General features: G+C 41.9%; 1 protein-coding gene across 2 annotated transcripts in view; it reads right to left on the reverse strand.

Annotated features, from left to right (window-relative positions):
• Positions 1 to 22,288, reverse strand: part of SESN3 (sestrin 3) — an 88,999-nt gene that overhangs the window by 18,607 nt on the left and 48,104 nt on the right. For both annotated transcript variants that reach the window (XM_048843457.2, XM_048843467.2), the window contains 5 exons: positions 17,882 to 18,079; positions 16,350 to 16,532; positions 15,724 to 15,960; positions 10,778 to 10,925; positions 1,153 to 1,271 (listed from right to left, as the gene is read on the reverse strand). In XM_048843457.2, coding sequence (XP_048699414.1) covers positions 1,153 to 1,271; positions 10,778 to 10,925; positions 15,724 to 15,960; positions 16,350 to 16,532; positions 17,882 to 18,079 — 885 coding nt within the window. The remainder of the gene's footprint in view (positions 1 to 1,152; positions 1,272 to 10,777; positions 10,926 to 15,723; positions 15,961 to 16,349; positions 16,533 to 17,881; positions 18,080 to 22,288) is intronic.

Here is a 22,288-nt window from a genome sequence, read left to right on the forward strand (position 1 = left end):
TTTAAATTCACACCCTACTTTAATCCAAATTAACTTTCAAGTGTAGACTAGCCCTAAGTATGTCTGCTGACAGGAATCGTGACTCCTTTGCTTTACCAAGGAATTTTTTTACACCTATTTTGGTTTGTCTACACCTATTTTGGTTTGTTTGGCTCTGACATGGTTCAAGATTTTCCCATAACTTGCAGTTTATTAATATTAGATTCCCAGGAGATCAAACTGACTTTAGTCAGTGATCTGTTCTAAACACCTAGAGCTGTCCCTATTTTTTTTTTTTTAAATTTGTATTGCAATAGTGCATAGGAGTCCTATTCGTGGATTAGGGCCCCACAGTGCTAGGCACTGCATGGACATAACAAAAAGATGTCCGTTACATACACTTGTTCTGCTAACACAACAGAAGACCTAATACCCCTGGCCTGAGGTTTACAATTAATAGAGGGTGGGCTAGTCACCCAACTGAAGCGATGGAAGCCGCTTCATTTGAGATATTTAACAGTTGACTGAACAAAATGCTACAAATATAAAAATATACCATAATGAGCAGTTATCTACCTGGGCTATGTCTACACTTAACACACGACAGTGGCACAGCTGCAGCACTGCACTTCAGTAGTAACACACACTACAGCGACTGGATGGGTTCTCCCATTGCTGTAGGTGATCCACCCCCCTGCAAGGTGGTAGCTAGGTTGAAAGAATTCTTCCATTGATCTAGCACTGTCTACACCAGGGGTTAGGCTGGTTTAACTATGTGTCTCAAGAGTGTGGCTTTTTCACTCCCCCCGAGGGATTTAGCAATGGCAATCTAACTTTTCAGTGTAGACCAGCTCTTGATCCTCTACTTGGACCTGGACATTTAACATGGATGTCCTTCTACTACTACATCTTATTTTTCCAGTAAAGAGAGACTTAGGGCATGTCTGCATGAACACTTGCTGCAAAGCAAGCTGGGGCATAAATCTACAGTACACCAAAGGGCACCAGGGAACTTTTAGCGTGCAGCAGCACAGTCCATACAGAGAGTTAGAGCAAGGTATGCTGGTGTCCTATAGATTTGTGCCCCAGCTTTCTGCACAGCAAGTGGTCATGCAGACCTGCCCTTAAAATGTTGGGGTTAATTTATTTTAAAAAATAAGTGCATTTAAGTACCTGAGCTCGGAATGTTGGCAGATGTTCTTCTCCCCGCCTGGCAAAGTCTTTGTACCCAAAACCAGGATCTTCGATATAGCGGGAGACATCCGACGTGGAAACCATTTCATCATCAAATGCTGAGAAGGACAGCAAAATGCTGTGTTTAAGACAGATAAGTATGGAGGCCGTTGTAGCCTTCTGATCCTCTCCCTCAACAAAGACTACAAGGCGCGCTGAACACAATATTTAAAGTTTGCAACTAATTCTGTGTACAAAGAAGAGGATAACATGTTGGTGTAGGAAGAGTATTAGGAGAATTTCAACCAATTTCCGTTCAGTTTATGATATTACGCTTGTGTACATTTGTCAATATAATTCATAGTAATTTGCTTGATTTACTTCGCACCAGTGTTTCAATTTTTTATTCTTAATTTTGCAAGTAAATATTTAAATTTATTTTTACACTTCTCCCTTTTTCAGAGATTTTCTAAAACCCTTCATTGAAGCAATGGGCAAGATGTTTTTAAACAGATTGCAGGGTGGCATGAGGGAGTGAGGTTAGTAACAAGAAATCCAGAGAAGAGGAAGAGAGGAAGATTGCAATAGTAAAGGTTTGAGATGACCTGGGAGTGGATCAGTAATTTATTTGTTAGAATAGGGAGGAAATGTTCAATTTTGGAGACGAAGAAAGAAAGGTTAGGACCTTAATCATAGCTTGGTTGAGGGGGTAGATATCGAAGATGACCCTAATGCTGCCTAGAGTGTTAGGAAGAATTAAGGTGTCACTCAATTAACGGGGAACGGAGATAGCACAGGGCTTGGGAGAAAAGGCAAGTTCAGTTTTGAATTTACAGCAGGCTATATAAGACTGAAAGGAGTGTCTTACAGTACTGTTTATAACAAAAAACCTTAAGTTACAACACACAACTGTAGTTCATAAAAAGAAAAGGAGTAGTTGTGGCACCTTAGAGACTAACCAATTTATTTGAGCATGAGCTTTCGTGAGCTACAGCTCACTTCATCGGATGCATACTGTGGAAACGGCAGAAGACATTATGTACACAGAGACCATGAAACAATACCTCCTCCCACCCCACTCTCCTGCTGGTAATAGCTTATCTCAAGTGATCATCAAGTTGGGCCATTTCCAGCACAAATCCAGGTTTTCTCACCCTCCACCCCCCCACACACAAACTCACTCTCCTGCTGGTAATAGCCCATCCAAAGTGACCACTCTCTTTAAAATGCGTATGATAATCAACGTGGGCCATTTCCAGCACAAATCCAGGTTCTCACCCCCCCACCCCCCTCCAAAAACCACACACACAAACTCACTCTCCTGCTGGTAATAGCTCATCCAAAGCGACCACTCTCCCTACAATGTGCATGATAATCAAGGTGGGTCATTTCCAGCATAAATCCAAGTTTAACCAGAACGTTGGGGGGGGTGGGGGGGGGGTAGAAAAAAACAAGGGGAAATAGGCTACCTTGCATAATGACTTAGCCACTCCCAGTCTCTATTTAAGCCTAAATTAATAGTATCCAATTTGCAAATGAATTCAAATTCAGCAGTTTCTCGCTAGAGTCTGGATTTGAAGTTTTTTTGTTGTAAGATAGCGACCTTCATGTCTGTGACTACGTGACCAGAGAGATTGAAGTGTTCTCCGACTGGTTTATGAATGTTATAATTCTTGACATCTGATTTGTGTCCATTTATTCTTTTACGTAGAGATTGTCCAGTTTGGCCAATGTACATGGCAGAGGGGCATTGCTGGCACATGATGGCATATATCACATTGGTGGATGTGCAGGTGAACGAGCCTCTGATAGTGTGGCTGATGTTATTAGGCCCTGTGATGGTGTCCCCTGAATAGATATGTGGGCACAGTTGGCAACGGGCTTTGTTGCAAGGATAGGTTCCTGGCTTAGTGGTTCTGTTGTGTGGTATGTGGTTGTTGGTGAGTATTTGTTCATGTTTTTCTTACCATATACAAACTAGCAAAGTGTTAAGAGAGCACATGCCATATAACAAAACACTTGTGAGCTGTGGTAAGCAGTCATACAGACTTAATGAGGGGCAAGGGGCAATTAACTAAACTAAAAAGAAAAAGGAGTACTTGTGGCACCTTAGAGACTAACCAATTTATTTGAGCATGAGCTTTCGTGAGCTACAGCTCACTTCATCAGATGTATACCGTGGAAACTGCAGCAGACTTTATGTTTCATATTCTCTGTGTGTATATAAAGTCTGCTGCAGTTTCCACGGTATACATCTGATGAAGTGAGCTGTAGCTCACGAAAGCTCATGCTCAAATAAATTGGTTAGTCTCTAAGGTGCCACAAGTACTCCTTTTTCTTTTTAGTTTAGTTAATTGCCCCTTGCCCCTCATTAAGTCTGTATGACTGCTTACCACAGCTCACAAGTGTTTTGTTATATGGCATGTGCTCTCTTAACACTTTGCTAGTTTGTATATAGTAAGAAAAACATGAACAAATACTCACCAACAACCACATACCACACAGAACCACTAACCCAGGAACTTATCCTTGCAACAAAGCCCGTTGCCAATTGTGCCCACATATCTATTCAGGGGACACCATCACAGGGCCTAATAACATCAGCCACACTATCAGAGGCTCGTTCACCTGCACATCCACCAATGTGATATATGCCATCATGTGCCAGCAATGCCCCTCTGTCATGTACATTGGTCAAACTGGACAGTGTCTACGTAAAAGAATAAATGGACACAAATCAGATGTCAAGAATTATAACATTCATAAACCAGTCAGAGAACACTTCAATCTCTCTGGTCACGCAATCACAGACATGAAGGTCGCTATCTTAAAACAAAAAAACTTCAAATCCAGACTCCAGCGAGAAACTGCTGAATTGGAATTCATTTGCAAATTGGATACTATTAATTTAGGCTTAAATAGAGACTGGGAGTGGCTAAGTCATTATGCAAGGTAGCCTGTTTCCTCTTGTTTTTTCCTACCCCCCCCCCCCAGATGTTCTGGTTTAACTTGGATTTAAACTTGGAGAGTGGTCAGTTTAGATGAGCTATTACCAGCAGGAGAGTGAGTTTGTGTGTGTATGGGGGTGGGGGGGATGTGAGAAAACCTGGATCTATGCAGGAAATAGCCCGACTTGATTATGTAAAGAGTTGTCACTTTGGATGGGCTAGCACCAGCAGGAGAGTGAATTTGTGTGTGGGGGGGTGGAGGGTGAGAAAACCTGGATTTGTGCTGGAAATGGCCCACCTGTTGATCACTTTAGATAAGCTATTACCAGCAGGACAGTGGGGTGGGAGGAGGTATTGTTTCATATTCTCTGTGTGTATATAAAGTCTGCTGCAGTTTCCACGGTATACATCTGATGAAGTGAGCTGTAGCTCACGAAAGCTCATGCTCAAATAAATTGGTTAGTCTCTAAGGTGCCACAAGTACTCCTTTTTCTTTTTGCGAATACAGACTAACACGGCTGTTCCTCTGAAACCTAACTAAACTAACTAACACTAACCAAATATAGTAAAGAAAAAAGAAACACTAAATATGTACATGGACAAGTGTTCTCACAGACAAGTGATGAGCACAGAGGAACAAGGATTCCGACCACGCGGCAGTAAGAGGGAACTGAAAGGGGCATCATCCCGCACAGCCTCATAACTTTGCCTGCACCACGAGGCTACGTACAATTGCCCGTGAGGGCCAATGAACATTGCTGCAAAACCTTCCAGCTCCAGCACATGGCGTACATGCACACCCGTGTTTGGAATACATACAGGGACCATCATTCGAAGAAGAACTAAATCATACAAGACCAGGCTTGTAGATACCAAGTCAAAATTATATGAAAGCAGTGAACTCTACAGTTCATCAAGATCCAGGCTGAACTTATGCCAAGAGTTACAGTAACTATGCATCTCTGAAGAGCTCCAACAATGTGTTACTAAATGAGGACAGGTTCTCTAGCAGGAATCAATTTATCTCCACCGAACAAACAGGTGGCTTGATTGTGTAACTACCTTTACAGGAGTTGATTACCACATAGCTGACTGCATTTGACCCTGATATTAAATCTTGGCTCACTTCCACATGAACTGACAGAAAAATTGCCAGATGTCCACTGTTCACAAAACAAAAACAAAACAAAAAAAAAGTTCATTTAAGAATCACAGGGATGCTTTATCTTCTCTCTGGCTCATTAATTAATCAAGACATAACTGTGTAGGAAGAAACTTGCATGGCACCTGCCCTAGGTAATCACCCCTGAAGATTATTTCAAGTTAGATTTAATTCTCATTGGTTTACAGCTTGTATTTTCCCATTTGCTGCTTCCTGCAACTATAAGATTTAAACTCTAGCATTAGAGTGTTTTAGAAAACTATGGGAGTCTCACAGATCAGTACCTATGAAGTACCCTTTGAAAAAAGAAAAAGCTAACCTAAGAAGCATAGTATCTCTAGCCGTCTTCTCTTACTACAGTTCCCAAGAAATACCAATACAGTACACCCTTGCCATAATGAACCTCTAGGGATCCAAGCCATTTGTTCGTTATAGACAGCGGTTTGTTATAGTGGAAGAGCCCTGCTGGGGCTGTGGTGGAGGGATCCAGAGACCAGGTTTGCTTTAGCCCAAGGTTTGTAATTGTGAAGGATGTTATAGTGAGCATCTACCGTACCACACTGTGACAGTCTGTACCGTTATGTTCACCCCTTTTACAGAAACTACGGTGTTAGGATATAGACACTCAGGCCTGTCTGCAAAGGCCTGTACTTTAAGAATTTAGGTGTATTCTTATCACTTGGCTAGTTAGAGGTATAAAAGAAAGAATCAAAATCACTGTCTGCCAGTGTAAGGTCCTTCTCTTACTGTGACAGTCTGAGGCCCTGTTCTTAGGCTAAGGCCTTTGGCTAAGAAACAGAGGCAGCCATAAGGTGGGAAGTGACTGGTCACATCTTCACATTCCAAACTAGTCATATTGAAAGAAGGTGCTACTGGGCTGTTAGGAATAAACTCCTGTCTTGATAATGCCTGTCACCTCCAGAGAAAGGGAAGTGCCTAGAAGACGTAAAAGGAAACTTAGTTTGAAAGCATCCTGTCTGGCAAGAACTCACTTATCAATAGCTGGGATGTAAAATCCTCACTTCTGTATTGTTTTCTCATTATAGTTCCCACTTTGCTATTGTTTGTCTGTATAATCTCTGTCTGGTTCTGTGATTGTTTCTGTCTGCTGTATAATTAATTTTGCTGGGTGTAAACTAATTAAGATGGTGGCATATAATTGGTTACATAATCATGTTACAATATGTTAGGATTGGTTAGTTAAATTTCAGGAAAATGATGGTTAAGGTATAGCTAAGCAGAACTCAAGTTTTACTATATAGTCTGCACTCAATCAGGAAGTGAGTGGGTGGGTGTGGGGAGGGGAAATGGGAATCATGTTTGGCTAAGGGGGGAAATGGGAACAAGGACACAGGTGTAAGGCTCTGTGGTGTCAGAGCTGGGAAGGGGGACACTAAGAAAGGAAACTGGAATCATGCTTGCTGGAAGTTCACCGCAATAAACATCGAATTGTTTGCACCTTTGGACTTCGGGTATTGTTGCTCTCTGTTCATCCGAGAAGGACCAGGGAAAGAAGTGGGTGAAGGAATAAGCCCCCTAACATACGGGGATGTGAGTGATTGCTGGACCCAGACTAGGAAAGAGTCTAGTCTGTAAATGAAGCTTATTGGAACATCTCTGAGGGTAAGATTTACCTGCATTTAGTTTAGACTTGCGTGTTTTTGTTTTATTTTGCTTGGTAAATGTACTTTGTTCTGTCTGTTATTACTTCGAACTACTTAAATCCTACTTTTTATACTTAATAAAATCACTTTTTGCTTATTAAATTAACCCAGAGCATGTAATTAATACCCGGAGGAGCAAGCAGCTGTGCATCTCTCTCCATCAGTGTTATAGAGGACAAAAATTTATGAGTTTACCGTGTATAAACTTTATACAGAGTAAAACGGATTTATTTGGGGGTTTGGATCCCATTGGGAGCACTTCTTAAGTGGTTTTCAGTTAAACCTGCAGCTTCTGGGGGACGTGGTTCAGACCTGGGTCTGTGTTTGCAGCAGGCTAGTGTGTCTGGCTCAACAAGACAGGGTACTGAAGTCACAAGCTGGCAGGGAAAACGGGTTCAGAGGTAGTCTCAGAACATCAGGTGGCAGTTCACAGGGGGTTTCCGTGATCCAACCCATCACAGGTATCATTTGAAAACTCAATTTGCTGATAATTGTCCAAGTAAATTATATGGCAACATTGTAATAAAGTTATAAAATTCTACTGTATGACATTACTGAGGCATGTTCCAAAGTTCAGAAAAGCAGGCACAAACCAGTTCCTTAGAGACAAAAGGCAAACTGATGCCTCAGCCAGGTGTGAACAAAATCAAATGGACTATCACCTGGTTAAAGCAGCCATTCTCTGGCAGGAAAAGAGGGTGCGAGCAAGAAATTTACACCTTGGAAAAGGAACAGCTGGTGGTTCCTACCCACAGACTTTCTGTCTCTTGAACCTCAGCTGGAGATCATTCTCAAACAGGAGGAAAACGTATGAGAGTGGGAAACAGACACCAAGTGACTCCTCCCTTTCTCTCTGCCCACGGCATTCAGAACACCTGAAGTACAAGGAAAGACGCATTGGACTGGGGAGAGGGGTCCTAGCTTGTATTGTGCAAGAGAGGGCTGGGCAATACAAGCAGCACATTTCTGGGGACAAGTCTACGACTGGGAATTTGCTGGTGTTGCTCTGCAATATAATTCAGGAGTGGCTGGCTACAGCATTCACAATACAGCTGGGAGTAATCTACATGCTGGAGGTTGTGTTGTTAGCAGTCCAGGACTGGTTGCTCTCACAGTGAAGCAGTGTAAAAGGCACCCCAGGTTGGAGAATTGAGGGGACACAGCTGTTCAACAGTCCAGATTGTATGCTGGATAATGTCACACATGTTATACTCCTGGGGGAATTCTGTACCACTGTGCACACGCATATTCCATGTGCCATGAATATTTTTAATTTTTTCGCAGAAATTAGCTTCTGCTGAAAAATTGATGCAATTCCATCTTTTGCCCACTAGAGGGTACTGTGGTGCTAGAACACAGCAGCTGCTCCAGGCAAGCCCCAACCAGCTAGGGAAGAGAAAGAGCCTGCCTTTTTCCACAGTGCCTGTTGGGCCAGGTCAAGAGACAGAGGATAGAGAGAGACAGCCAGCATGCGGCTGCTGGGAGGATTTCAGACAGGGGCTCATAAGGGCTAGTGGGAGAGGACAGACTGGGGCAGGGGCTGAATGGGAATGGAGGCGCAGGGCCACAGAGTGGAGGGAGGTGCAGGGCCACATGGGCATAGTGGAAGAGGTGCAGGGCTACAGGGGGAAAGGGGATGGCTGAGTGGGGGCATGGAGACACATGGGAACAGGGGGTGCACGGACATATGGGGATGGGGTGTTGTCATAAATATAAAGGGAAGGGTAAACACCTTTAAAATCCCTCCTGGCCAGAGGAAAAATCTTTCACCTGTAAAGGGTTAAAAAGCTAGGATAATTTCGCTGGCACCTGACCAAAATGACCAATGAGGAGACAAGATACTTTCAAAGCTGGGGGGGGGGGGGGGGGGAGAGAAGAGAAACAAAGGGTGTGTGAGTGTGAGAGAGAGAGAGAGAGAGAGATGCATTTGCCGGGAACAGAAAGGAATGGAGTCTTAGAACTTAGTAAGTAATCTAGCTGGATATGCGTTAGATTCTGTTTGTTTAAATGGCTGAGAAAATAAGCTGTGCTGAATGGAATGGATATTCCTGTTTTTGTGTCATTTTGTAACTTAAGGTTTTGCCTAGAGGGATTGTCTGTGTTTTGAATCTAATTACCCTGTAAGGTATTTACCATCCTGATTTTACAGAGGTGATTCTTTTACTTTTTCTTCTATTAAAATTCTTCTTCTAAGAACCTGATTGCTTTTTCATTGTTCTTAAGATCCAAGGGTTTGGGTCTGTGTTCACCTATGCAAATTGGTGAGGATTTTTATCAAGTCTTCACCAGGAAAGGGGGTGTAGGGTTTAGGGAGGATTTGGGGGGGGAAGACGTTTCCAAGCGGGCTCTTCCCAGTTATCTATCTATCTATTTATCTGTTAGACGCTTGGTGGTGGCAGCAATAAAGTCCAAGGGAAAAAGGAAAATAGTTTGTACCTTGGGGAAGTTTTAACCTAAGCTGGTAAAAATAAGCTTAGGAGGTTTTCATGCAGGTCCCCACATCATGCAGAGTTCAGAGTGGGGAAGGAACCTTGACAGGTGTCTGAGTGGGGGTGGAGGGACACGTGAACAAGGGGTGCAAGGACACATGGGGCACAGAGACACAGAAGCAGATGTGCCTGATTGAATGGGAGAGACTAGGGGTCAGCTAGGGTCTGTACAGGTACACTCCTTAACAATCCTTCCCTGCCCCCTCAAAAAACCTGTTCCATATTTTTCCCACCCATACACAACAACCCTTCAAGTTCATACCCAGTCTCCTTCCCAGCAATTACTTCCTTCTCCTTCAGCTCCTCCATTACCCCTGACTCCCCCAAGCCTCTGCATTGCTTCTGAGAGGTCCAAAAAATATGGTTCTGTTCTGTAGTTTAAATGAATTATTACTTAAAGAGCTCTGTATTAAATATGCCTAGTAAGGAATCTATTTGTCAAAAAACGTTTCCTGAATCCTTTTTGTTGTCCATATTGTTACAGCCATACTTACTGACAGGTATTTTGAAATAAAATTACCAAAAAAATTGAAACTGATGTGATTATATTGTGTTATTTTGACAAATAAAATATGTGGAATTTTAAAATTGTGTGCAGAATTTTTAATTTTTTGGTGCAGAATTTTTAGGCGCAGAATTCTCCCATGAGTAATGTGAAACAGACTTCAGCTATTCCTTGTCTATGGATGAAACTATTATTCTCAGGAGTTTAAAAGAGAAACATAGCAAAGCAGACTCCCCAATTCTGAATTTTGAAGGATAACTTAGAAATAAATTAAAAATGTTTTATGAAACCTTCATCACAATACAGGAAAGGGCTATAGGATAACAAAACAACACCTCAAAAATAGATAATTTCAATCCATCCCCTTCCCCCCTCTCCCTGAGATTGTCCCTTCAGGAGAAGGTTGAAGCTCAATGATGGAGTAACGTAGGGAAGTCTGTGCTGCCACACTCTGTCTTATACTTATTTCTTGAACAGAAATTTTTTCCTTCTAAGACTATTAGCAAGGGACTTTCCAGAAACACTATTTGAAAATGTGGCAGAAGTCTGCTATTCAAAAATCCTATTAAGGAATGAACTGGGATTTAAAGATAGGCAGCACTATGAAAAAGCAGTTTCTCCTGAAGTTGTGTGCAAGTTTCTTACTGACAAAAGAAGACTAATTTCTAGTAACAATGAGGATTAATATATTTGAGAACAAGAAATCTGAATCAGACAGGCAGTGACACATGAGCCAGCCTTACTACCCTGTGAAAATCCAGATCAGTATAACTGCTAAAGTCCACTAATTGGATTGCACTGTAGAATTTTAGTTATAATGGAGCAGAGAAAGAAGGGGAGCAGAGAGGGTGAAGTACCTCCAGTAACTACTAGAAGACTCTCTTTCTTCTCCTTTTCAAAGCGAGTTGCCATTTCTTCCTGTGAGGCCTCCTCTTCCTCCTTTTCTTCTTGTAGCCTCTTCATTCTTTCCATTAAGGCCTCCAGCTCACTCAAAGAATCTGCAATCTGGAAAAAAACCAAAAAGAAACCCAAAAACCAACCATGATATTTTGGCAAATTAAAAAGTAAATGGCATCATAGTTGTCTAGGAGTAAAAGCTCAAATTAAATATTCTCAAAAGTTATCTCTATCCTTGAAAACACAGCATATGGTACATATACTTTGAGTACATTATAGGTGATGCATCTTTGAAAGTCTTTCACAAAGGGTATGTCTATGCTGCAATGTAAGCCCAGGGTTAGTGGGACTCGAGTCAGCTGACCCTTGTTAGAGAACCCTGGGCTTGAGCATCTACACTGATTCTAATTGTATGTTAAGAATTTTGTAACCCAGGCTCAAAACTGTGGTTCTGATGTCCACACTGCAGCATGCTGATCCAAGTCAAACCAACTAGATTCCAAATCATTTGCCCAGAATCCCTAGTACCCTCCCAAAACATGGCTGCTCTAGCCCTTTGACTGTGATGCACTGTCAGAAAATTTTATTGCCCATGCTGCACATTAAAAGTAAGTTTGAACAGCCTGCCAACATAGCCAGCCAGAGACATATTTTGATATGTAGGCCCCCAGCTACCAGGGGCAGGGTGGATGTGCCTTTTGAAAAACTTCTTGCTTGCGTTTTCACTCCTGTGTCAAGAAACAGGCAGAGCTTGTCTGAGGCACTGGTGGACGTTTTAGCAGCTTTTTCTGATCTACCAAAAGTACCTGACAGGTTTCATGGTGGAGCAAGTAGGAGGTGGTGGCAGAGAAGTATCCAGGCACGGCAGACGCTGCTCAGTACAATCAGCAGAGTCACTGATGCCCCCTACATAATCCGGCGCATGCCCACAAGCAGAGATTGGTGGGATCATGTAGTCATGCAGACCTGGGATGTCAAGCAGTGGGTCCAGAAGTTTTTCATGAAGAAAGCAACATTTTGGAGCGTTGTGAGCAGCTTGCTCTGACTCACCAGCGTAAAGAGACACACGAGGGCACCCTTGCCTATCCAGAAGCAGGTTGCCATAACTGTCTGGAAGCTGGCTACCCCAGACCGCTACAGGTTTGTTGTCAACCAGTTTGGTGTCAGAAAGTTAACTGTGGGTAAAGTGAGTTTTCTGAGGCAATCAGGCACGTGGTTTGCCACCAAGTGGCAGGCATTAAAGGTATTCCGGAGGTAATTGTTAGCTTTGAGAGAATGAGGTTTCCAAACTGTGCTGGGGCCACTGATGGACTCATGTGCCCATAGTTTGCCCTCCTCAAGGAGCACGAGCACCTACACTGCAAAGGTAGTACTGCAAAGGGTACTACTACATTGTTATGCAGGCCCTCATGGACCATGGAGGCTGATTTCATGAATGTCATAAGGGGCTGCACTGGAAAAGTTAATGAAGAAAAGTTTTTCACAGCTTGAGAGTCTATATTCATGGACAGGATGGCACACTATTCCCTAAATGACACTGTATTAAACAGTTATTGTCCACACCGTTATTCTGGGGCACTCTGCGTCTCACAACCCCCCCCCTCCCACACACACCCCTTTTGCCTTGGTTTATGAAACTATACCCTGATTTCAGAGGCCCTGGCAAAAGGAGGTTTAGTTACACTCAGCAGGTGCAGAATGGTTGTAGAATGTGGGCAGAACCTGCTTTTAGCAGGTTAAATCCCATTGGAGATCTCTACCGATCTGTTTGGATGCCAGTGTCATCAGTGCTGTCCGCATTACTGCGGCTTGCTATGCTGTTCACAATCTTTGTGAAGCCAGAAGTGAGCCGTTTCACCCCGAATGGATCTATGATGGGCTCAGGTGTGGCTTCCGTCTCCTCCAGGTTTGCTGCATGTTTTGCAAAAGGCTTGTTCTGTTGGGCCTCCATTGCAACCACAGAAGGCTCTCTGATGGTGTGTTTGCAGCTCCATGATTAGAAGACAATGGAAGAGTTAATGCAGACTCACTGAGCTGCTGCTGTATGCTGGGGAGGCTGGCTTCCATTTTCAACTGAGTCAACTAAAGAGTGTTGGCAGAGAGAGGATTAAGGAAATTAGCCCATGGGATTGTGGAATACTTCTGGCAGACACCCAGAACAAGAGTTAAGTGAGGCCACAAAGCAATAGGGCTCGAACCCTGAGTCCCGATGTGATTTAGGCTTGTTCCCTGAAGCCCTAGGTCTTAGCCCTGGGTTTGTGCGATGTGTGTAGATGAAGGTGTGGGGTTAGACTTGAGCCTGCACTTACACTGCAGTGTAGACATACCTAAAACGTTATAAGGAAAAGCAGTGAAAAGGGACGGACCCGGTAGCCCTATTCAAGGCTATCAGACTACTTTATTGCAGCAGGGGTAATTGAGAAATGCAGACATTGTTCGAAAGAGGAAACTGTATCCATAAATGTATGTTGCAACATTCTGAAGGTTCAGAAAAAATCACTTATCCCTGAATAAACACTGACATGTACTCCGGAAGACAGTTTTAAATATTAAAATTGACTTTTCTGGTTTTACTGCTGCTGACAGCCGTCTTACTAACGAGTCATATTGTCTATGATACCAGCAATACAGGAGCCCAACCTAGGAGAGTAAATCAATATTCTATTCTATTTTAATGTTTTATTAACCCAAACTAGTTGCTTATACATATAAAGATAAAAATATTACAAGGAAGAACCGCATATTAGAACTACATCTTGTAGTGACAAAAAAGGATTCAGATATGCATAACCTAAATCTGTTATTCTCTCTCCTTTCAATCTCTTACTTGTGAAAAGTTATTTTATTTTGTTAGCAGTGAACTTAAGAACTACTAATTAAATTGCACGAAGGGTCTCCCCACCCCCAAAAAATAGCCTAGCACATCAACCTGTAGTACAATTTAAGGCTTCCTTTTCAAAGCATTGCAAAATTAGATTTGTAATAAACACCAGGTTTACACAATATAATTAACTAGAGATCAAAATTCTTTCTGCTGGTTGGTTCAGGGAGGAAAAAAAAGGTTGTTTGAAAAAAGTTTATTGATCCTGGAAGTAAGTACTTGGTGTTAGGATATAGATATTCAGGCCTGTCTCTAAAGGCCTACACTCTAAGAATTTAGGTGTTTCTTATCACTTAGCTAGTTATAGAGGTATAAAAGAAAGAATCAAAATCACTGTCTGCCAGCGTAAGGGCCTTCTCTTACTGTGACAGTCTGAGGCCTTGTTCTTAGGCAGCCATAAGCTGGGAAGTGAACGGTCACATCCTCACATTCCAACCTAGTCACATTGAAATAAGGTGCTACTGGGCTGTTAGGAATACAATCCTGTCCTGATAATGCCTATCACCTCCAGAGAAAGGAAAGTGCCTAGAAGATGTAAAAGGAAACTTAGTTTGATAGCATCCTGTCTGGCAAGAACTCACTTATCAATAGACAGCTGGGAAACCCTTATGTCTTTATAGATGTAGTTGTGAAATCCTCATTTCTGTGTTGTTCTATCATTGTAGTCCCCATTTCCCTATTGTTTGTCTGTATAATCTGTCTGGTTCTGTGATTGTTTCTGTCTGCTGTATAATTAATTTTGCCAGGTGTAAACTTATTAAGGTGGTGGGATATAATTGGTTAAATAATCATGGTACAATATGAAAAGGAGTACTTGTGGCACCTTAGAGACTAACCAATTTATTTGAGCATAAGCTTTCGTGAGCTACAGCTCACTTCCTCGGATGCATACCGTGGAAAGTGTAGAAGATCTTATTATATACACACAAAGCATGAAAAAATACTTCCTCCCACCCCACTCTCGATATGGATACAGACAGCAAGTCTGTATCCATATCGAGAGTGGGGTGGGAGGAAGTATTTTTTCATGCTTTGTGTGTATATAATAAGATCTTCTACACTTTCCACGGTATGCATCCGAGGAAGTGAGCTGTAGCTCACGAAAGCTTATGCTCAAATAAATTGGTTAGTCTCTAAGGTGCCACAAGTACTCCTTTTCTTTTTGCGAATACAGACTAACACGGCTGTTACTCTGAAACCTGTCATGTTACAATATGTTAGGATTGGTTAGTTAAATTTCAGGAAAATGATTGGTTAAGGTATAGCTAAGCAGAACTCAAGTTTTACTATATAGTCTGCAGTTAATCAGGAAATAAGGGGGGGAAATGGGAACAGGGAATGAGGGTGGGGAAATTGGAATCATGTTTGCTAAGGGGGGGGAATGGGAACAAGGACACAGGTGTAAGGCTCTGTGGTGTCAGAGCTGGGAAGGAGGTACACTAAGAAAGGAAACTGGAATTATGCTTGCTGGAAGTTCACCCCAATAAAACATTGAATTGTTTGCACCTTTGGACTTCGGGTATTGTTGCTCTCTGTTCATGCGAGAAGGACCAGGGAAGGAAGTGGGTGAAGGAATAAGCCCCCTAACAAAAAGTGTTTCAAACATTAGCCTGTTTTGAGATCATTGACTTTAAATAGATCACAATTCTGATTACCATGTTGCAATTTTTTCCATTTTGATTGCAGCACCCTCTATTTCATGAGCCTCCGGAGCTCAAACAGTGATTTATACTATTTAAAAGTTAGGGCTTCCGGCTTTCTAAGAAAAAGAAGCCTTAATCTACCCCAGTAATTCAGGAGATCAGCTATTAAAAATCACTTTGCAACTGAAGCTTGTAATCAGAATTATGTGATTTTGAATCTGATATATTGCAAACTGTCAGGGCTAAAATCTTATATGCCACCAGAACCCTAGCATTCCAACAGTATATACAAAACAAACAAAATTTAGGCTTAAATAGGAAAGAGTGGAAAAAACCTAATACAAAACAGAAGCAAGCAAAAGAATACTCTTGCAACACTAACCCCAAAGTTGCTACTTGTGAGGGATGCATTCTCTATGTTGTTGTCGTTGGCAAGATCACAGACACAGAATTTGTTGACTGCTATAAGTCTGAACCCATTAGAGGTATCTGGATCTCTCTCTGGATTAATGCCACTACCAAATACAAAACTTGCCAAGGCATGATAGTGTGCCAATAGGACCACAGCATGTACCAATTCAGGAAGAGACCAATTATTTTCTCCAGTCTTGACAAGTTTCTGAAATGAGAACAAAATAGAGAGTGAGTAAATATATGAGCTCTAGAGACCAAGATAGAAAGTGTATGAGAATGTATATGGATGGGATAGCTCTGACTCCCAGCCTCCAAAAATGATTTTTCTTTCATCCCAAACCACCCCCAACCAAATAACGGCGCATATTCTGTCCTATTTTCTACTTACAATTATTCGTGTTAATTCCCATCTTTGGGGAGGGATACAATTATTTAATATCCTAATATCTTCAGAATGTCTACTAAATATGTAGATTTCTCATTTAATAATGAAATTATAAAACAAAAATATTAAGCCGAAGTAGATTTGCATATTATTTAGCACTTTTCATTAATAACATTACACTGCTAATCTAGATATATTTTGATGGGTACCTGAATATGTTCTTTTGTGATCAGCCAGGGTCGGTGTGCAAGAAGTTTGTTTATTTCATTCAAATTTTTCAGTCTTTGTGGGATATATTCCAAACCATTCAACCATTCTGCAATCCCTCCAGTCTTCAGAAACTCATCAACATGCATATTTACTATGTAGGAACACTGATGTCTGGCAGCAGCCTAAAGTAGTTAAAACAGTCAGGAAGAGGTATTACAAGGGCAGCAGATTTAGATATGTCTATGTAACACCAACAAACCCCAGTCGGCGGTGGGCAGGATCGAACCTCGGCCCTCTGGAGCTAAATGCATGAGCCTCTACTGCAGGGGTGGGCAAACTTTTTGGCCTGAGGGCCACATCTGGGTATGGAAATTGTATGGCGGGCCATGAACGCTCATGAAATTGGGGGTTGAGGTGTGGGAAAGGGTGAGGGCTCTGCCTGGGGGTGTGGGCACTGGGGCCAAAATGAGGAGTTCAGGGTGCGAGAGGGGACTCTGGACTGGGGCAGGGGATTGGGACGTGCAGGGAGGGAAGTCAGGGGTGCAAGGTTTGGGCAGCGCTTATCTCAAGCGGCTCCCGGAAACAGCAGCATGTTCCCTCCTCCAGCTCCTACATGGAGACTCGACCAGGTGGCTCTGTGCACTGCCCCATCCATGGGTACTGCCCCCGCAGCTCCCACTGATCACAGTTCCAATTAGGGCAGGAAATTGGGGTGTGGGGGCAGCGTGCTCAGCCCCCTGGTTGCCCCTACGCATAGGAGGTGTGTGTGTGTGTATGTGTGTGTGTGTGTGGGGGGAACATGACGCTGCTTCTGGGAGCCGCATGGAGTGGGGCAAGCCCCTGACCCTGCTCCCTGGCAGGGGCTCAAGAGCCAGACTAAAACAACTGGAGGGCCGGATGTGGCCCCTGAGCCATAGTTTGCCCACCCCTGCTCTACTGCACGAGCTAAAAGCCACATGACCCTTTGCTAAGGCTGTAGAGCAGACTCATTAATCTAAGTGGTCTTGGTGCCACTAGATGGGACAGAACACCACACCCAGGAGGTGTGTGGGTTACATCTACACTGCAAAAACACCCCAGCAGCAAGTCTCAGAGTCTGGAGGCCTGTCTACAGGTACAGTTCTGCAGCTATGCCACTGTAGCACTTTAGTGAAGACACTACTATGCCAACAGGAGAGCTTCCCTTGTCAGTATAGTTAATCCACCTGTGCAAGAGGCAGTAGTTATGTTGACAGGAGAACTTCTACATAGTGCTGTCTACATTGGGGACTAGGTCAGTATAACTACATTGCTCAGAGGTGTGGATTTTTCAAACCCCTGAGCAACGTAGTTATATGAATGTACGTTTGTAGTGCAGACCTGGCCTAAGTGAACTGACTCAGGCTTGCAGAGCTTGCACCATAGAAAGAAAGGAAGCCAAGTTGTCAAGGCAAGGCTATTTATAAACAAGGTTTGGGGTTTCTTTTTTTGGAGGGGCATTAAGGAGATAGGCAGGAAAGTGTGTGTTAATATAAGGATTCTTGGTACATACCATTATAGCAATGTAGTGCCTATAAGGCAAAGGAAGGGGCCCATCCATACGCAACATATAGAACTGGCTGCGGAGGAAAGACTCCAAGTACTGAGTATGTAAACTCATGACCTGTGTGATGTTGTCCAAGCGACCAGATGTTGAGTATTCTTCCACAAGAAGGTTAGTACGTTCATTCAAACCATTTGCTTGCATCACCTTAAGAGCGAAGTAGGCAATGTAAAACAGATAAACTAAGATAGACTTCCCCTCACTCAAGTAACCCCAGATACCTACATAATTCAATTGTGCATGCAAATCCCAACTTCTGTGGACTTTGGGATGTTTGGGCATATATATGTACAGAAAATGCTTAACAAAATTAAGGAATAAGAAATCTGCAAAGAAGCTGTACACTCAGTTTGTTACTTTGACAGGTTTCCATAAAAATGGAGTGAAGTTTTCTATAAATCCTTCTACAGGTCATATTCTCAGTTGGTGAAAGTCAGCATAGCTTCACTGAAGTCAATGTAACTATGCTGATATACCAACTGAGAATTCAGCCCCAAAATGTTACTTCAAAGTTAATATGGGGAGGAGCCGAGTTAGGTAACTAAACCAGAGAATAGGTCTGTCTGCCTGCCGCTTCCCAGTTTTATGTTTGTATAATTAAAGAGATCAAAAGCTAGTTTCTTTTAAAAGCTCGCATTATTTAAATACAGAAATTTAATGCTTTCTTTAAACTGTTCTTTACTAACCATTCCAGCCAACCCTGACCTTGGGCTACAAGATGAAATCATGTGGTAGAACGGTAGCTCTTGAAATGCAAGCCTTAACAAAAAGCATTAGCAGCTATTAGAGCAGTGTTTTATCACCAAAGAACGGCCATTCTAAACATGTTCATCTGTGGAAAAAAAGTTGCAAGAAAGGGACTAGAATACCAAGAGTTATTCTTTAACTCCCTATAACAGAACATTAGGGTAGCTAGTTTATCATTACAAATACCATGACCTTCTTTTCTACTCCAACTGGTTTACCAGGAATTAAAAGATAAAATCCCTGCAACTATCGAACATAGCTCTGTTGTTGTTGAATTTGATTCCGTGACTACATCACCAACTAAAACAAAAATCTTGAACTGGCAAAGAGAAAAATATTTCTCAACAAATCAAATTTTATTCTTAAGGAATAAAATATACACACATGAACAAGTTACTGCACCTTCTCTTTCTACCTCAAGGTTTCCTTGTTTTGGCTCGTAGAATCAGAAGGCAGAGGTAGAAGAGAATATTTTCAGTCATCTAGTTAACTAGTCCCATCACCTTTCCATGTATAATTGTTCCCTGCAATGCCTCTTTTTGTGCTTCGTACCAAGCAATGGGCCTTCCACCATTCTTCCTGGGAGGCTGTTCTGACCATCAGAAACTTTCTGTTTTTTCAGACTAACTGTCTGCACAGAAAAGCTACAGTGGCAAACCTGCAATGCTGTAGGGTAGACACTTGTTACAAGCGATAGAAAGCGTTCTTCAAAAGCTGTAGTAAATTCCACTTCTCCAAGAGGCAGCAGATAGGTGGACAGAAGAATGCTTCTGTCAACTTAGTGCTGTCTACCTTGAGATTCAGATCAGCTTAACGATGCATGTGAATTTTTCACACTCCTGAGCAATATCAGTAGGTGGACCTAAGTTTTAGTCAGAGACTAGGCCTAAATCTGTTCTTAATTTTATCCCAGTAGTCCTTGTTATACTCCTATACTCCACTCTAATAATTCCTCTTTCTCCTTGGTGATTACACCCTTCAATTATTTATAGATGTACGTCCCCGTTAGTAGTCTCTTAGGAAAACTATCCACATGTGTCTCAATCTTTCCTTGCATGTTTCTTCCTCCAGTTCTGAGAATCTTTGCCAGTTTTCTCTACACTTCCTACAGCTTGTCAGCATCTTTCTTTTAAGGACGTACTCGGAACAGAAAACTGATTTCAGGTGCAGTTACATTTTTCTGTAGAGAGAGAGAGAACTTGTCATGTATTATTGTGCCTTGCATAGACAGGTACAGAACTACACTCTGTTTGAGCACTACTGCTTCCCTGGCTTATCTCCACAATAAGTGTTTTTGGATAATTTTCCCCTGGATGTATCAGCTTGCATTTTCCAGGCTGACTATGTCTTTTTTGACTGTTTGTGTGTCTAGTCCAACATGTATTACTCTTCTGCTCTAACAAGTATCTGTACTTCTTTGCAAATTAGTAGCATCTGTGGATTCAATAAAATGCCCTTCCAAATGTTTACAGTACCCTTACACCTTCTGATTCATGCTTGTCATTACCTTTTTCTTCACTTCTTCTGTTTTCAATCTATTCCATATCGCTCTTACCAAAGTCCGTTTTATTTAATTTCTCAAGCTTTGAGATGTACCAACATGTTTTATTAAATTACAATTATATCAAATGTATTCCCTTCATCCTTCATTGATAACTATCACCAAAACCAAAAGTCAAGCCAGCCTAGCAATTTTAGTCTTTATAACACTGCTTATTGTTTATAGTTCTAATTTTGCACAGAAGTTTAGTGATTTGTTTGAATATTTGTTCCACTATTTCCTTAGTGATAGAAGCCAAGCTTATGGAGTAGTAACTGCAGAATTACACTCCTTTCTGAAGACTAAGGCCTGGTCTACACTAGGAATTTACAATGGTATAGCTACACAGCTATATTGACCTAACCCTGGTGTACACAGTGGTAAGTCAACAGAAGAATTCTTCCATCGACCTAGCTACTGCCTCTCAGGGAGGTCGATTATCATGCTGACAGGAGAAGTATGTAGTGTCTACACTGAAGAGTCACAGCGGTGCCACTGTACATTTTAGACATACCCTAACTTCTTTTATATGACCTTCCAGGACCCCTCCTGTCATGCTGGACTTTAACTGATACAGTAAGCTCATTAGACAATTCTCTCAAAACTTACATGTTCAGATTCAAAATATTCACTTTTGCTTTTTATCTATCTTTATGGCGTTTTCCTTGCTTTCCAGTTGTCCAAGCTTCATTGTTCTCATTACAGGTTTGCTTTTAAGTTCAGCTTCTCAGATCCCTGTGTGATATTAGTGGAAGCCTTTTCACTCTCACTCCCCTTTGCAACTTTGACTAGCAGTGACTCAGTCTGGTTTTTGCTGCCTTGATCTTTTCTCTGCAAGCCTCACTTTAACCTGAATCCTTGTTTACTTCTTCCCCACCTCTCCATTTCCAGTGCATGTTTTAAGATTTCTTTTTTGAGATTCAAATACTTGAGCAGGATTTCATGAGATTTAGTCTTTATAATGCTACTTATTGCTCATGGGTCTAATATATTATAGCCTTGGAAATTCATATTTTGGCATACACTATTAGACATGATCCCTAAACATAGCTACTAGAAATTACCCCTAAAACAGGGGGCAGATTCCCACTTACTTAATCCAGCAAGCCACATTAATATGCAATGAAAATAATTCTGTGACTTATTATCCATTCCCCATCTCAAGCCAGGTGACTCATGTCATTGGGAACATTCAGCACAAAATTTAAAAACTGCAGTATCGTTCATTTGATTATTGGACTGTCCCACAACAGCAAAACTAACCAAACATATCCCACTGTGGGCCATCAAAGATCCTAACTTGCTGGGCATGCAGCACAGGCTCCTATAAGCCAAAATGCCCACAAAAAAGACGGATGTTGCAGGGTGCCTAGAAATGAACAAATCTGAGTTCTGGCAGACTACAGGATGGGGAGCAAATTCCAGAGCCCAAGACCCCTCATGAGTCAGAAGCACTCTCCCTTTTAAAGTGCCTTTGCTGATCTTAACTGTGTACTGCTTGGGAACAGCATCATCTCAGGAACCATATCATCAAACCATTTAGGGTTTTCTAGATTTAAAGTGTACACAATACCATTAAAAAGTCTTCAAAAGACAAAGCATAGTTAATACACACACACATATCTTTCCCTAATAAAAAATCAAGCCAGGGACTCATTCCAATATTCTTCTCTAATCCCCACAGACAGGATTCTGTGAATAATCAATACTTGTATCATCCTGAGTAATGGGTGGGGATCCTGCAATTTCTTTTCCTTCTGCCTAGGAGTGGAGAGCTATTCCAAGAAACACTACAGCCCAGTGTGACGCTATTGATGGAGACTGTGACCATATAGATCACTGTTGTAACCACTGTTATATATTTGCAGCAAATATTGTACAAAGATTGTCATGTGAGGTGTGCAGGACAAGGTTATAATTTGCTGGTTATGATTATGTTATCTGTATGCATGTATCATTTTTGTATTTATAGTTATAAGTATTGGCTCTATACTGTTTGTATTTCAAACTTGTGCTATGCTTCAGGGTGACAACCCAGACAATTTGGTGTCAGCACCACCTAGCCTGCT

The sequence above is a fragment of the Caretta caretta genome, chromosome 1 (genome assembly GCF_965140235.1).
Source record: "Caretta caretta isolate rCarCar2 chromosome 1, rCarCar1.hap1, whole genome shotgun sequence".
Taxonomy (NCBI): domain Eukaryota; kingdom Metazoa; phylum Chordata; order Testudines; family Cheloniidae; genus Caretta; species Caretta caretta.